The sequence below is a fragment of the Procambarus clarkii genome, chromosome 18, assembly GCF_040958095.1.
Source record: "Procambarus clarkii isolate CNS0578487 chromosome 18, FALCON_Pclarkii_2.0, whole genome shotgun sequence".
Taxonomy (NCBI): domain Eukaryota; kingdom Metazoa; phylum Arthropoda; class Malacostraca; order Decapoda; family Cambaridae; genus Procambarus; species Procambarus clarkii.
In genome coordinates, this window is record NC_091167.1 from 34,750,776 (window position 1) to 34,768,414 (window position 17,639).

The following is a 17,639-nucleotide window of genomic DNA, read 5'->3' on the forward strand; positions in this document are numbered from 1 at the left end:
GATCACCAATAGCGATGTCACCCTTCGCATTGAAGGCCACTTCATACTACACTGATTTTCTTTTCGTCTCAGTAATCCTGTTCACACTGAGTACAAACATAGTGGGTAAAATGGTGAACACAGACCTATACACCTTTGAAGGCTGCATTGAAAAGATCCAACAGATGGTAAGGATAATGAAGTCAAGGACGTCATAAAGATCAGCTTGTAGAGGAGACTCTACATAAGAGCCTCTTTCTTTAATAGAGAATCTCATTTAAAGAGTTTCATGACTTTGAAAATCCTTTTTGCAACACAATCGTGATCATATTTCATCCTTGTGCAAGCAGCAATTGTGAGCCTACATTTGTGCATATATATATGTCGTACCTAATAGCCAGAACGCACTTCTCAGCCTACTATTCAAGGCCCGATTTGCCTAATAAGCCAAGTTTTCATGAATTAATGTTTTTTCGTCTACCTAACCTACCTAACCTAACCTAACCTCGCTTTTTTTGGCTACCTAACCTAACCTTACCTATAAATATAGGTTAGGTTAGGTTAGGTAGGGTTGGTTAGGTTCGGTCATATATCTACGTTAATTTTAACTCCAATAAAAAAAAATAGACCTCATACATAGAGAAAAGGGTTGCTTTATCATTTCATAAGAAAAAAATTATAGTAAATATATTAATTCAGGAAAACTTGGCTTATTAGGCAAATCGGGCCTTGAATAGTAGGCTGAGAAGTGAGTTCTGGCTACTAGGTACGACATATATATATATATATATATATATATATATATATATATATATGTCGTACCTAATAGCCAGAACGCACTTCTCAGCCTACTATTCAAGGCCCGATTTGCCTAATAAGCCAAGTTTTCATGAATTAATGTTTTTTCGTCTACCTAACCTACCTAACCTAACCTAACCTAGCTTTTTTTGGCTACCTAACCTAACCTTACCTATAAATATAGGTTAGGTTAGGTTAGGTAGGGTTGGTTAGGTTCGGTCATATATCTACGTTAATTTTAACTCCAATAAAAAAAAATTGACCTCATACATAGAGAAAAGGGTTGCTTTATCATTTCATAAGAAAAAAATTATAGTAAATATATTAATTCAGGAAAACTTGGCTTATTAGGCAAATCGGGCCTTGAATAGTAGGCTGAGAAGTGAGTTCTGGCTACTAGGTACGACATATATATATATATATATATATATATATATATATATATATAAATATATATATATATATATATATATATATATATATATATATATATATATATATATATATATATATATATATATATATATATGTCGCATTTGTGTTCCTCACGTGTGCCCCAAAGAATGAGGTGATTTGGTAAAATGCTATGCCCAAGATTACTATCCGAGTGCCGGCGGTGGGGTGGTTCAAATAGCCTCGGCTATCACCTCATTTTGTCCGGTCGTGATGGTCAAGTGGATTAAGGCGTCTTGTACATACCAGTTGCGTGGCTCCTGGGAGTATGGGTTCGAGTCACTTCTGGGGTGTGAGTTTTCAGTTGCATATTGTCCTGGGGACCATTCAGGCTTGTTCGCATATATATATATATATATATATATATATATATATATATATATATATATATATATATATATATATATATATATTGCAAAAATTGCAGATTTTTAGTAAGCTGTTCCGTCAGATTGATTGAGACCCATCCATGAAATTTCAGTTCACCTTGGAGATCATGACTAGAGAATTTTTTGCACATGAGACTATACATACGTGATCACATGTGGCCTGGAGCTCTGAGTCACACACACACACACTCACCAGGACATACATACATGCGTGCCAACACAAATTTCTAAGAAATAAGTTATACATAGGTATACACCTACATTGACCGGGAAAACTACAAAGGTGAAATACAAAACAAATTAAACTTCACTTCCAATATTCCATATTTATACCAATCGACACAAATGCATCACAGTAAAAATATACATACCGATTTTAAATTCCTTGCGCATCACTCAATTCAGTATATACACAAAAATACATATATGAAAAATTGCTCTAAAACAATCCTTTGATATTTTCTCTCAGAGACGATACAGTATTAAAGTGGAAACTAGACAAAAGTGTATCCTGACCTGACCTGACCTGTTGGTTTCAACTGCAAACGACCTTGGGAGGTCGTTAAGAAAGTGCTTTTCATTTTAATATTGGACTCGAAGGTCAATTCCTACGCTAATGAAGATATAAATTGTGAATGAACATATGTCTGCTTAGCTGTATTAGTACAAGTAGGAGTGTTTTGTTAGTGCATGTTAGCACTTGCTGAAGTGTAAAGTGTTACGACTGGGAATCATGTGAGAATTTACGAACGTGTAAATTGTATGTGTGGAGTCAAGTGAGCATTTCCGAACGTTTATGTAGATATTGTGTGTGCTTCCTCAGGATAATTATGTGGGTGGTAGGCTATTTTTTTCTGTACATTGTGTTGCTAAAATCATACATAAGTCAACCTACACTCCAGACAAGGATAACGAAGTCAACTTAGAATAGACGAGGAAACTAGACAGTCCAGCGACTGTACACGCTTGAGGTCTAAATCAAACCTTTTGTGCCTTCTGTACTTATTGTTGCGCTACCGCTCACAGGGTGAGTATGGGTGCACAATAGACTAGCCTCATCCGACGTCAACAATCACCAACGACACATGACCTTTGATTACAATCCGCGAAAACAAAAACCATGAGAGAAAAACAACATGTTGTTTGAATACTTAGCAATTATAAAAACACACCAAACACGTGCTTCGTATTTTTACATCACTTTATTTCAGGAAACGTTACGAATGAAAATGGATTGACCTAATGAAAAGTCAAATTATTAATATTTTTATTTTTTTTCAGAATACACATGAGACATCATAATATATTAATCATATTACTAATAACAACTTTTATAACACCTGCTTTATTATAGACAAATTTTCATAACGTTGAACAGAGATAAACAGCTGGACGTTTATGGATGGGGAACATTGTGTTAATGCTATATGTGAGACAGAAATATATATGACTGTAATGTCATATGTTTCTGTAGAGTGTTGACAAAGTTGCAAGGAAATTATTGCCTCGTTCTACATATTAACAAGAGTTGAGCAGTGATGGCATAGAGGAATTTATAAGGCCGCTTCCGTAGAAATTTTTTTTCTAACAAATGAGTATAAATTAATCTATATATAAAATTATAATCTATAAATTAATAATTTATAGATTATATTTATAATATTATCATAATATTTATAAATTATTAATTATAATAGAGAATCATCAATCTACTTCCGCTGACAAACGGTGTTTAGTCAGCAAAAAAAAATATTTCATTATTATTCTGAATCTGCATCTTAACAGCTGTATTATTTCTGAAATATTATGAATTCATTAGATCGAAAAAACGTGTTAATTGTTTCAGTTATGATCCAGGTATAGTTTTTATGTAATTTTCTACATCATCCTCGCTAGTGAGCGTCATACTTTGGTTTATAGAGAAATATTTTGCGTAAAATTTTAAAAAATCTTCACACACTTTCACTCACGACGATCTTCGGCGCCTCGAACACGGGGCTCAAAATACGAGATGCTGTCCAACCGACCAGGCTATGAATGATCACAATAAGGAAGAATATCAAAAATACCTGACTGGTACCCAACTGAGACTTTAACCTTCCTTAGAGTACCACTACGGTATATGGCGGTAATCTACTCCTCCATCTACGGCACATACAGTGCAATCCACACTTGCATATAGCACATATTTGTGTAGGAGTGTAGTAAAAGTAAAAAATGAAGTGAATAAATGACCTCTGAAAAGGTTCTGAAAATCTCCGCTAGACAAAAAATTGAGTCACTGCTCCAAACACATAGAAAACAGCCAGTTATTTGCTTCTCTGCATGAGATAAGGATAGGTGCCACTGGCGACTGTCCTCAGAGAACGAATGTTGACGATACTCTTCATGTTTCTAAATCTCCGACGGTCAATGATCTGACCTTTTATATTTGATTTTTTTCGTAGTCGTGTGTGTGTGGGGATACTTTAGTGCTCGTTGCCATGGCACTCTCTCGGGACAGGCGTTTGATATTAATCCTCTCTGTTCGAGAAGAGCAGCAACACTTTCCTGCTGCCGAGTCTTTGTCCAAATAATCCTCACCGTATTGACGCACAAAAATATGTAACAGAAAAAACAGAACATGAAACAAAGGATACAAAAAGTTAGGACTCATTGAAGATCTGGGTAAATATTGGTTTGGAAACAGAGTTGTTGATTTATGGAACAAATTACTGGATAACGTAATAGAGATCAAATCGTTGGATTACTTGAAGCATAAAGATATCTCTTGGAATTACTTATCCCTAAGTAGGCGATTTGCAGTTGCAACAGTTGATGAAACTAATTCAAAGATGACTTGAGGAGCAACAAAGGCACACTAAGGAAGCCTCCCCGATCTATACCACACGTGAGTGTAATTATAAATATTTGAGGCTTCCAGAGGATTGCCAGAGCTCGATCACCCATCCACCTTTGAACTTGTTATGGGAGTGCTTCACCCTTAACCTTATTCGTTAACGATTGGGCAACCTTTCATAGTGTGTCATTCAGAGGAGTGACCGCATTAGAGAAACAACAGATATCAGTCTAGCTCGTCCTACCAAGGTTTCCCAACGTCAAGAAAACTAAATGAACTTAAAACTAAATGAATAAAAAATGGTAAAATTAAAATGTTCTCTCCTAACCTTCCAGAGGACCCAAAACAGAAAACGGGACAGTACGTCACTTTCGCGAGTTGCTTTTATTTTCTTGTTCAATTTTTGCCCTTATGTAACACATACGGGCGAAAATCGACGTTCTTTGTAGGAGGACAGGTTGATCAGTCAGTTGTTGTTGATGTTTTAGATTCAGCTACTCGAAACAAAACGTTCCATGCAGCACGGGCAATGGTGAGCCCCTAGTGGACTTACCATATGACTAAGTTTTTTTTTTTTTTAGATCTGTCAGCTCTTTCTATGACACTTCATTAATAAACGAATATCCCAATCTGTGTATAACAAGTTATTTCTATATATATATATATATATATATATATATATATATATATATATATATATATATATATATATATATATATATATATATATATATATATATAGCAGTCTGTGAATATCTAAATATATAGTTATTTACTGAGAATCAGAGATTTTTAGTGAGCCCCTTCTCGTGCAATTGAGTCTTTTAAAACTATTAACAACCTAACTTATCACATATTAAATCTTGACGATCGAGCCCAAGTCACTAGAATCCCTTCTCCAAGTTGATTTCGAGGGACACGGCCCAATAAGCTCAATAATGAGATCCGCGCATCTCACCAGGTGTTGGACTCCCTCTGGGGGTTTAAAGTGCACACACAGACGTGTGTTGAGGCAGCATGCCATTTGTTCATGCAACAATCATATATCCTTTGATAGCCACTGTGAGCTGTTCGTCACAGTGTGGACACGGATTACACTGATGGGTCTATACGTGACTTAATGTTGCACACGGAGGCTGTTTTAGTCTATGGCAGTAAATGCTTCCTAAATTAACGCAATCAAAATGCCTTGCCTAGCTAACCAAGTCACCGGCAGATCGACAGGAGTATTGACCGGGTCGGGGGGTTAATGACCCCGGCAGGCGGGTCAATGACCGAGCACATGACGGATCATACCCTATCTCGGATGCTGGAATGCGCTGTAAACGTCTGCATATGCATAAAGAAGGAGAAAGTGGTGGCATCTGTTGTCTGTGCCACTAACAAACACCCATGTGTGCATTCACACACACACACACACACACACACACACACACACACACACACACACACACACACACACACACACACACACACAGCACACAAGTGGAAATTGAGTGCACAAATGAGCCATAAAGACATTATTAAGAATTTTTGTAGTTTCATAGTATTAATAAATTAAATGCGTTAGGCAGTGATGTGGTGGAGGCAGACTCCATACACAGTTTCGAATGTAGATATGATGGAGCCCAGGAGGCTCAGGAACCTGTGCACCTGTTGATTGACGGTTGAGAGGCGGGACCAGAGAGCCGAAGCTCAACACCCCCCGCAAGCACAACTAGGTGAGTACACACTTCCTGCTATTCTATTCATGTGTGGTTCAGGAAGTGTAGCCGCCGCCCTCTGGCCCTCATGCAAAATTCCTGCCGTCCCCTGTCTCCCATGCAATGCAGCATGGGAGACATGGGGCGCCACCCCATGTCTCCCATGCAACGCGGCTGTCGCTCCGTGTCTCCCATACAATGCTGATATTTCGCATCTCCCATGCTGTGTTGATGTCTCGTGTCGCCCCATGCAAATCAGTTGTCGTCCAGTCTGTCACCCATGCAATGCAGCTGCAGGTTTGTGTCTCCTATTCAATGCAGATGTCGGCCAGTGTCTCCTATGCAATGCTGATGTCGTCCCGTGTCCCGCAGGTATTGTAGTTGTCGTCCGGGTCTCCCATGCAATGCCTCCCAATGCTGATGTCATTCCGGATCTCCCATGAAATGATGATGTCATTCCGGATCTCATATGAAATGATGCTGTCCCGTGTTGCCCATGCTAAGCAGATGTCATCCCGGATCTTTATGTAATTCTGATGTCATCCGATCCTCCTAGGTAATGCAGATGTTGCCGCGTTTTGCCATGCAATACATCTGTCGTCACGTATCTCCCATGCCATGCCAGGGGAGATACGGTCTCCCATGCAATGCTGATGTTATCCAGGGTCTTCCATGCAATGCTGATGTCCTCTCGGCTTCCGTGCATTCTTATCATTTTATTCCAACTTTTCCTGAGTTCATTTTAAAAAATTTTATCCGAAGAACGAAAGTTACATGAAATATATCTTTTTACCAGATGCTCGGGCTTGTAGACTATCAAGATTTGACTCTGGTAGCCTGAGTAGCCAATAGTTTCCGGTGACGATTCTTATCTCTGCTTGACTGCTTTATAAATGCTCCCAAATCTTGAACGATCCTCTATTACTGTCATCGCATACTTAAAGAAATATCAAAGTCAACAAATTCTGTTAGTGAGCGTGTTAGTTTAGTGTTGGGTTTTGGGACTATGAACCTCTAGAGGGTTATTAAGTCCCACACAATCGTTTTTGGATCCATCTGCAAATGTACTTTAGTCTTGAATATTGTTCAGAACTAAAGAAAACTCTCAATGTAGATATACCGAGAAGATAAGTACATTTATGTGTATGTGTGTGTGTGTGTATATACAGTGTGTATATTTATACCTCTGGGTGTATATACACTCCAGGAAGCGAGCATGAAGCACGAACAGTCAGTCCAGTGTGGCCACAGTTGAGCTGCACATCATTCATATTTTAATTTCGTTTAGAATGCGGGTTGAAAAGGGGGGGAGAATGGGGGGGGGGGAACAAGACACGCCTCCTCAAATTTGAATACAGGATTTACGCGCTCCGTCCATGAAGAACGCACCGCGGGGGGATTAAATATACGCTCGTACCTTACCAGTTCAAAAGTTTTAGCGGTAACATAATCCATTGCTCCAATAACTCACCCAGGAAATTACCTGTCATGGCCATCGTATGAACGAGCTCCGGTGCTCCAAATTTTCTGGTTGGTTCTGTCTCAGCGATCTATTGGGTGCTGAGAACGAGTCGCGTTGGCTTAAATGTAAACAAAAAAACATTTATATAATATCGTTGAGGCATTGTAGAATGACTCGGAAGTGCATAGACCTTCTATGTACTCCCGGAGTGACTGATACCGTATAGTGACTGATACCCGTATAGTGACTGATACCGATCTACCAACCCGTTCTCTGGGTATGCTCGTCCAAGCTACGGCCGACGCCAATAACCCATTCAGCAATTTTAATTGGGCTGTTCATTGAAAATTAGTATTTACTCAAATAATATCATTCTTCCTCTCTAGGGTTTAAAATCCAAGTCGTTGTTTCTTGCGAGGCAAGTGGGTTCAGGGTGTACGCCACTGTTCCACAGAGAGTTGTTTGTATTTGTTCATTCACTTCATATTACAGTAAATGCTGTAATATGAAGAATATGTAAATGCTGTAAATGCTTTTTCTTCTCAAATTGTGTATTTTCGCTTTGTCTCTTACACGGGAGACACAGATCGAGATAATTGCTACAAGTCGCTGACGGGTAGAGTTCACACATGTCAACAAACTCGACCAGAGAAAACTGGGAAACTCAGAAAATGACATAAAGATGCTGCCACCTGTTGGTGGACACAGCTCTTGACAGGACGAGTGTGGGTTGTGTTTATGCGATCACCAGCCCTGAGTAACTAGTGATAATGTTTATTACTGGAACGTTCCTAACGTTCATTACTAGAACTAGAACAATGGCTTCCATTGGTGTCTGGATTCCGGAAGCTGCTGCTGCTCCTGCTTTTTCTCTGTGTGTTGGCACCATGGGCCTGCCTTTACCCCTCGACCAGAACTTTGTTACTTTATCTGGCATTATTCTTAGTCCTGCAACTGTCCCTTGACCTGCCACTGTCCCTAGACCTGCTACTGTCCCTTGACCTGCTAGTGTTCTTAGATCTGTTACTGTTCTTTGACCTGTCACTGTCCTTAAACCTGTTACTGTTCCTGGATCTGCCGTTTTCTCTGAATTTTCCACTTGGACGTCCTGGATTCCTATTTCAGTTGGCCCCATAAAACGGCAACCCTTCTACACCTTTCAGTTCACGGCGCATGCTGAACCCCATCCCCACCCCCCTGCTATATATCACTCATTATCAGGCTCTGTGCAGTGGTACACCTTTGCCTATATTCTGTGAAAGAAACGTTTCGATCGTGATCTGTAGAGGAAGTAGAAGGTTGGTGGAGCAGAAAGCTATTGATGTAGGTACTCTTTACTTATCAACTTTGCACGGTAACTGTTAGTAATCTGCAAGAAGTCCGTTCCGAAGTTTTAATGAAAATGTGTTGACATCGTTTTAAAGCATGAATAATTTGTTTTGGACTGAAATAATGCTACTGTCTAAGACACTAATTGTAAGATTTCCATGGTAACGTGTTGGCATTTAAAACGTGATTTTTTTTGTTAATTCAGTCTCAAATACTGTCGTGATCTTTGCAGCTACACTATCGGGTGGGGGCCACGAGAGCTTGGTGTGGGCCGAGGTGGGTTGACGATAGGGGCCACCAAAACTTGGTGGTGGCCCTAGATAAGTGTGTGGGTTGGTGAGTGCCTTCTTACCTGACGAATAAGCTTTATTACTTAATTTCGAATCCCTTCAAAAAATCCGGCTATCTCTTAGCATGAAAAATAAAGAACACAGGAAAAATAAAGAGTATTGGGATGAAAATATGACTATGCATGGATCTCTGTGTACGCGCGTATACAAAATAGAGTTCTCGGTGGTAGAACAAAAGAGTGCTTCCTTAGGAGTTGTGGCAGGTAAGCGGAGGAGGCAGTGCATAATGCCGTACCTTTAACGACCAAGGCCCTGGCCGGCGCAGAAGATTTTCCAGTTTATGTTGGCCTGCTGGCCTTAATGGCGTAATCAGGGCCACACACCTGCACACAAGAGTGTTTATGGCCACATTACTGTCAGACTCGGATAAACAGCCACGATAATTTTGATGGATAATGATTAGGCTCTCCTGCTCCGCCTCCGGTTCCAGGTAGAAACTGATTATTTATATGAAGAAAGTTCTTGGCTTGGGTGAAAATATAAATGATAAAAAATGGATGATTTTGGAATTCCATGTTGGTGTTTCTTGAGATATAAGATCACAGAGTATGAGGCGAGATACGTCACTTTTAGCCCTTCATCCGGCATCCTCGGGAACTCCCTACTACATATGTCGTGTATGCCACATGCCTTCCATGATGCACATGCCTTCCATGATGCACATGCCTTCCATGATGCACATGCCTTCCATGATGCACATGCCTTCCATGCTTCACATGCCTTCCATGCTTCACATGCCTTCCATGCTTCACATGCCTTCCATGATGCACATGCCTTCCATGCTTCACATGCCTTCCATGATGCACATGCCTTCCATGATGCACATGCCTTCCATGATGCACATGCCTTCCATGATGCACATGCCTTCCATGATGCACATGCCTTCCATGATGCACATGCCTTCCATGATGCACATGCCCTCCACCTTGCTACTATGTAATTTCAACTCGACGTCCCATAAATCTGTTGTGGTTGGACCTGCCACGTATTTACGTTAACCTTGTGGAAACTGGTGCGAGGTTCACTGCTTCTGTGTTCCTCAACTCATTCCTTATACCAGAACTCTTCTATTCATACCCTCCACAAATTCCCCTTCGCTGATAGCTTTCAATAGTGCCTATATATATGTCATGCTCAATTATCCTCTACCTGGCATGCCCAGCCTCCACCTGGCCTACCCGGCTTTCACCTGGCCTACCCAGCCTCCACCTGGCCTGCCCAGCCTCCACCTGGCCTGCCCAGCCTTCACCTGACCTGCCCAGCCTCCACCTGGCCTGCCCAGCCTTCACCTGACCTGCCCAGCCTCCACCTGGCCTGCCCAGTCTCCACTTGGGCTGCCCAGCCTCCACCTGGCCTGGCCTGCCTCCACCTGACCTACCCAGCCTCCACCTGGCCTGCCCAGCCTTCACCTGACCTGCCCAGCCTCCACCTGGCCTGCCCAGCCTCCACCTGGCCTGCCCAGCCTCCACCTGGCCTGCCCAGCCTCCACCTGGCCTGCCCAGCCTCCACCTGGCCTGCCCAGCCTTCACCTGACCTGCCCAGCCTCCACCTGGCCTGCCCAGCCTCCACCTGGCCTTCCCAGCCTCCACCTGACCTACCCAGCCTCCACCTGGCCTGCCCAGCCTCCACCTGGCCTGCCCAGCGTCCACTTGGCATGCCCAACCTCCACCTGGTCTACCCAGCCTCCACCTGGTCTACCCAGCCTCCACCTGGCCTGCCCAGCCTCCACCTGGTCTACCCAGCCTCCTCCTGACCTGCCCAGCCTCCACCTGGCCTACCCAGCCTCTACCTGGCCTGCCCAGCGTCCACTTGGCATGCCCAACCTCCACCTAGTCTACCCAGCCTCCTCCTGACCTACCCAGCCTCCACCTGGCCTACCCAGCCTCCACCTGGCCTGCCCAGCCTCCACCTGGGCTGCCCAGCCTCCACTTGGGCTGCCCAGCCTCCACCTGGCCTACCCAGCCTCCACCTGGCCTGCCCAGTCTCCACTTGGGCTGCCCAGCCTCCACCTGGCCTGCCCAGCCTCCACTTGGCCTGCCCAGCCTCCACCTGGCCTGCTCAGCCTCCACCTGGCCTGCCCAGCCTCCACCTGGCCTGCCCAGCCTCCACCTGGCCTGCTCAGCCTCCACCAGGCCTGCCCAGCATCCACTTGGCCTACCCAGCCTCCACCTGGCCTGGCCTGCCTCGCTCCCACCTGAGGAGTGAATGAGTTTAATTAAGGAAAGCACCGCCTTATGCCAGCTGAGTCTCTTGCCTCCCAGGACACAGAGTTTACACCTGTTGTAAAGCATGACTTCGGTCTGTAGGGGACAGGTTAATGAGAAAGAAAACCCAGGTAAAAATTTTCTCTCTCTCTCTTCTCTCTCTCTCTCTCTCTCTTCTCTCTCTCTCTCTCTCTCTCTCTCTCTCTCTCTCTCTCTCTCTCTCTCTCTCTCTCTCTCTCTCTCTCTCTCTCTCTCTCTCTCTCACCTCGGTCTGGAATATGTAAATACATTTTATTTTTTGCTATTTTTTTCCAATTCCGTGTTTTTAAGAACTTCGAAAATATTTTGTCTTTAATGTTTGTGGAAATTTAGGCAACGAACTATTTCTAGAATGTAATTAACCATCATTTTAATCAGGTGCTTCCAGCAAACACAACAACGTAAATACAACGTTTTTTTTTTAACGATATTGGGTATTAAAAAAACGTTGTGACGTAAATAAAAGTAAACATAACATTATGTTATGTTTGCAGAGATGCTTTCTCTTCTTTGTATATATATATATATATATATATATATATATATATATATATATATATATATATATATATATATATATATGCTGCGAAGAACGAGCCATCAGTTACGTCATGTTAACGAGTTTCGTTCTGGAATACGATTTTTAAGATATTATGGCTATAGGTGTTTCACTGAAATTGCTCATCATGATTTCCTGAACGTTTATTGGTAGTGAATAACATACAAATAGGCCGATGCGATAGAAAACCTGGAGAACCTGAGCTTTTTAATATTGATGAATGGTGTCGGGAACTCCAAATAAGCGACGCTCAGAGACGATTGGAATCCATACCAAGCGAGGAGTGGGAGCCGCAGGGGAAAACCATGTTCCTTCGTCATTCTTACCTAAGTATAGAACACCTTTCAAACGCCTTATTGAAACCCATTATTTTGTTTTTTTAGATCAGTTTTGCATATTGCAATCCAGATGTGTATTCTGAAACACACAGTGGTACGAAAGCTCTGAAACTTGTGCGTTGTGTGCATTTATGCTCGGGGGATCCTGGGGTTCGATTCTCGAGTAGGAAGGAACGCTTTCTTTCACCTAGTGCCTCTGTTCATCTGACAGTGAATAGGCGCCCGGGAGTAAGGTAAATGTTGTGTGGGTTGCACCCTGTGAAGAGTCAGTAGTTCGTCCTTGGGGGTGACTAGATACTGGCCTAAATTGTATATATACAAAGGGTTCCTGTCCCTGTCAAAATGAATTATTATAAAGAACGTGAACGAGTGGGTATTCAACTAGTTGTGCTTGCGGGGGTTGAGCTCTGCTCTTTCGGCCCGCCTCTCAACTGTCAATCAACTGGTGTACAGATTCCTGAGCCTACTGGGCTCTATCATATCTACATTTGAAACTGTGTATGGAGTCAGCCTCCACCACATCACTGCCTAATGCATTCCATCCGTTAACTACTCTGACATTGAAAAAGTTCCTTCTAACGTCCCTGCAACCTGTGTGTGTGTGTGTGCGTGTGTGTGTGTGTGTGTGTGTGTGTGTGTGTGTGTGTGTGTGTGTGTGTGTGTGTGTGTGTGTGTGTGTGTGTGTGTGTGTGTGTGTGTGTGTGTGTGTGTGTAGGGGAGGACTATGCCCTGGCCCACACACCAACTGATTGCGGGAACTGACGTTTGCGATTATACTGCAATTGTATTGGTCCCCGATGAAATCTAGGAGGGAAGCAGCACCGGTTGAGGGGACGGAGGGAGGTAGGTAGGTTTTCTCTCTTTTTAGGAAACGAGATGGAGAGGTGTAGGTGAAGGTAAACGTTTTGGAAATGTGGGATGTAGAATGAGTTACAGCAACGGGGCTGTCCGCCTTGCTGACACGATGTGTATCCGTTTCTTAGCCAAACTAAACTTGCTTTCCTTTGTCAGGGTTGGGAGTGTTTGTATAGGTTGTCCCATGTATTTCAACATGTATGGATGTGTATAGATGAATAGCATTCACACATACACACTCGAATGCTTGAGTGCACGTTTTAATGATTTTTTGTTGGGGGGAGGAAGAAGAGGTTTAGGGGTGTATGTATTTATTTCATCGTGGGATTATGTATTCCTTGGGGCTTGGTTTCCAGCGAGTTGATCGAGGCTCTTGGGCCACCAACTGTGGGATTGGGGCGTCTGATCTTAAAGACGGGAGACATCTCCCGTCACGCAGGGTGCAGTCGCACCTCCACAGATCTCCAGTATCATATATTGATACTGGTGATGGCTCAAAAGGGCCACCACTTACGGGCTATTCATGCCTGTGCCACCTTTTGGGTGGCTTAATTTTCAACAATCATCAATCTGATCTTAAAGTACGCTTTCGGGTATTTAGCCGATTCGATGGTGTTCCAAACTCAGGTGGCTTGCTGTTGTAGTCTATTGTTCAGTGGTTGTATGTTCGGGGCTTTATGAAGGGAGAAGCAGCACTGGTGGATGGGAGGAAGGGATGGGAAGTAGCACCACCACCATACAACAACCAGCACTCGACAACACACTCCGATCTCCACAATAACAACCATAATTAACACAACAACACACATTTCCGTGTTAACCCACCCGAGAAAAGTTCGAACACAACCTATTGATTCGAACGTCGAGGATGTTATCATCCTTGATCATTTGACCAATGCTCTAAGGATCTGCTGTTGTAGATTAACGTTCCTATGAAAGCATTTATTCACTTCTTTTATATAAAGCTGGTCATGATTTCTTCGGTTAAAAACAAAATTGATTGCCAAATGAAAAGTGAAAATATAATTTCCCCTTTCTGGCCAACGAAGAGGGGACGTTTAAAAGTGGCCGTCATGGCTTTTCGATGTCACAGCCACGCTTGAGAGTTGTTATAATAGTTATCAAAAGAACCATTACGCCCCTACAGTAGTATATATATATATATATATATATATATATATATATATATATATATATATATATATATATATATATGACAATGTCAGACCACGGAGGAAAAATGAAACAGGAAATTTCCTTAAGTACTTTCGTATATTAAATACATCTTCAGAAGGTCCTTCAGAAGGACCTTCTGAAGATGTATTTAATATACGAAAGTACTTAAGGAAATTTCCTGTTTCATTTTTCCTCCGTGGTCTGACATTGTCACATTCTTAATCACGTGTTTATTTTCGTGATATACACACATATATATATATATATATATATATATATATATATATATATATATATATATATATATATATATATATGTCGTACCTAGTAGCCAGAACGCACTTTTCAGCCTACTATGCAAGGCCCGATTTGCCTAATAAGCCAAGTTTTCCTGAATTAATATATTTTCTCTAATTTTTTTCTTATGAAATGATAAAGCTACTCATTTCATTATGTATGAGGTCAATTTTTTTTATTGGAGTTAAAATTAACGTAGATATATGACCGAACCTATCCAACCCTACCTAACCTAACCTAACCTATCTTTATAGGTTAGGTTAGGTTAGGTAGCCGAAAAAGTTAGGTTAGGTTAGGTTAGGTAGGTTAGGTAGTCGAAATGCAATTAATTCATGAAAACTTGGCTTATTAGGCAAGTCGGGCCTTGAATAGTAGGCTGAGAAGTGAGTTCTGGCTACTAGGTACGACATATATATATATATATATATATATATATATATATATATATATATATATATATATATATATATATATATATATGACTACACGTGCGAATCAACCCTGGCTAACACCTACATTAACCTCAGTGTTGCACAACCAGGTGGCGCTGCCACCCACAGGGAAGCAGCCAAATCCCGTAAGTATAGTGAACTGGATCACCACTACAATTTTGTCACCATTGCTTCTGAGACACTCGGCGCCTGGGGTAAAAGTGCTACCAGTTTTTTGAAGGAACTGGGTTCTAGGCTCATTGAAACAACAAGGGACCCAAGAGCTGCAAGCTTTCTTTTCCAGCGCCTCAGTGTGGCAATACAGAGGGGAAATGCGCACTGCATCCAGGGTTCCTGCCCGCCATCTGAGGAGCTGGAGGAACTCGACAACCTATGATAACCATCTTTGTAACCCATATGTAACTCCTTTTTTGTAACAAAGTTCAAATAAAGTAAATATATATATATATATATATATATATATATATATATATATATATATATATATATATTTTTTTTTTTTTTTTTTTTTTTTAATCCCTAGAAGGGGTACCACCTCTGGTGCAAGTGTAGGGACCCATAGCCTCGGAGAAGAAAATAAAGAGTACTCAGAGAAGACCTTGTGGATCCTCACTGAACACTGATATTTTCTTCTCCTACCACCCCTATTCTTTTGGTATGTGTGTATATTTATCTAACTTTATTTGAAAATGTCATTACACAAAAAAAGTTACAATATTGATTACATGCAGGGTACACGGTTGCTTGTCACAAGTTGAAAAGCTCCTCCAGCTCCTCAGATGGCGGGCAGGAACCATGGATGCAGTGAGCATTTCCTCTCTGGATTGCCACACTAAGGCGCTGAAAAAGAAAACTGGCAGCTCTAGGGTCTCTAGTTGTTTCTATTAGCTTAGACCCCAACTCCTTCAAAAAGCTAGCAGCACTTTTACCCCAGGCACCAAGTGTCTCTGAGGCAATGGGGACAAAATTGTAGTGGTGCTCAAGGTCTCTGTATTTACGTGACTTGGCCGCTTCCCGGTGATTGGCAGCTCCTCCTGCTTGTGTAGCACTGAAGTCAACATAGGTATTGGCTAAAGTTGAAACGCAAGTGTAGTCCCACACCAACTGTCTACCATTCTTCCAGGGGTTCACCGTGATTCCGTCTGGGCGACCGACAGGCTCATCAGAGTTGCGGGACATTAGGTAACGGGGCTCTCTCTCTGCTGGACAACCGGCTGTGGTAAGGCTTCTCTTAATAATGTCATTGACCTCGCCGTGTCTTGCATGCCATCCTCCTGTCCTTTGGCAGAGAAGGCCATGCCGTCCGTATCTGTCGGCCTCTGCCTCGCCGCAAATACACCTGTATTCGGTGTGGATTGGGGCAGCGAGGCGGAGAGCCACGGCAATTCGGAGGGCCTGCGGTGTGAGACGATATATATATATATATATATATATATATATATATATATATATATATATATATATATATATATATGATTCAGACAGTTTGTTTATTCAGAGAAGAATGGAAGAGTTTTTATACAGTTCATAAACCTGACTACAGCTTTTGTTTCTTCCAGTCGCAGTAATTAACACCAACAACTTTCCTTGAGCCGTGCAAAACTTTTGTCATTACCACAGGCGTATATTCCTCGTTTTTTATCTTTTCGTCAGGTCGTTCTTGCCCTCCTCCCTCTCTCTCTCTCTCTCTCTCTCTCTCTTTCTCTCTCTCCCTCTCTCTCTCTCTCTCTCTCTCTTTCTCTCTCTCCCTCTCTCTCTCTCTCTCTCTCCCTCTCTCTCTCTCTCTCTCTCTCTCTCTCTCTCTCTCTCTCTCTCTCTCTCTCTCTCTCTCTCTCTCTCTCTCTCTCTCTCTCTCTCTCTCTCTCGTATACTTGATTTCAACAGATTTATAATCCACTTGATTTAATCATAACCAAGTGGTATACCTCATTCTTATTGATCCACTGCTTACTTATGCTGTAACTACCGATGAGTGAGTTGAGCCTTCGGTAAATCTCATTTAGGCTTGTATTCAGAAGCATGGTAATGAGTCCATGTCATGTATTTTGCACTGATGTGTTTTAAAATGTTTACTGTCTATAATCTGCACAAGTTATACATTCAGTTGTCATACAAATTCCTTTCGCATTATTCCCTACCTTTTATTATCTTTGAATGTATATGTATGCACAACTATCTGCATACATGTATAGGTATACAGATAGTTGTATATACATGAATATGTATACAGATAGTTCACGAGATACATAAATATGAGAATGTACGATGATAGTTCACGAGAATGATAGTGATTCAAACTACCCGTTGCACACTTCAGTTATATTGTCATCTTTGAGATCACACTACACACTGAGAGCCAGTCACGGCCTCTCAAAGTAGGTCTGACTCACAGAATGCAATCACTGTGACACATACAG

At 41.9% G+C, this 17,639-nt stretch overlaps 2 protein-coding genes across 2 annotated transcripts in view; one reads left to right on the top strand and one right to left on the bottom strand.

Moving 5' to 3' along the window:
• LOC138366077 (histone-like protein HC2) overlaps positions 1 to 7,657 on the bottom strand; it is a 45,113-nt gene extending 37,456 nt beyond the window's left edge. The window contains exon 1 of the mRNA XM_069326807.1: positions 7,645 to 7,657. Within this exon, the coding sequence (XP_069182908.1) occupies positions 7,645 to 7,657 (13 nt within the window). The remainder of the gene's footprint in view (positions 1 to 7,644) is intronic.
• A 2,271-nt stretch (positions 7,658 to 9,928) lies between these two features.
• On the top strand, positions 9,929 to 11,055 carry LOC123754600 (uncharacterized). Its single transcript, XM_045737074.1, has 2 exons — positions 9,929 to 10,273; positions 10,465 to 11,055. Exons 1-2 carry the CDS (start codon positions 9,929 to 9,931, stop codon positions 11,053 to 11,055), a joined length of 936 nt encoding a protein of 311 aa, XP_045593030.1.
• The last annotated feature ends 6,584 nt before the right edge of the window (positions 11,056 to 17,639 follow it).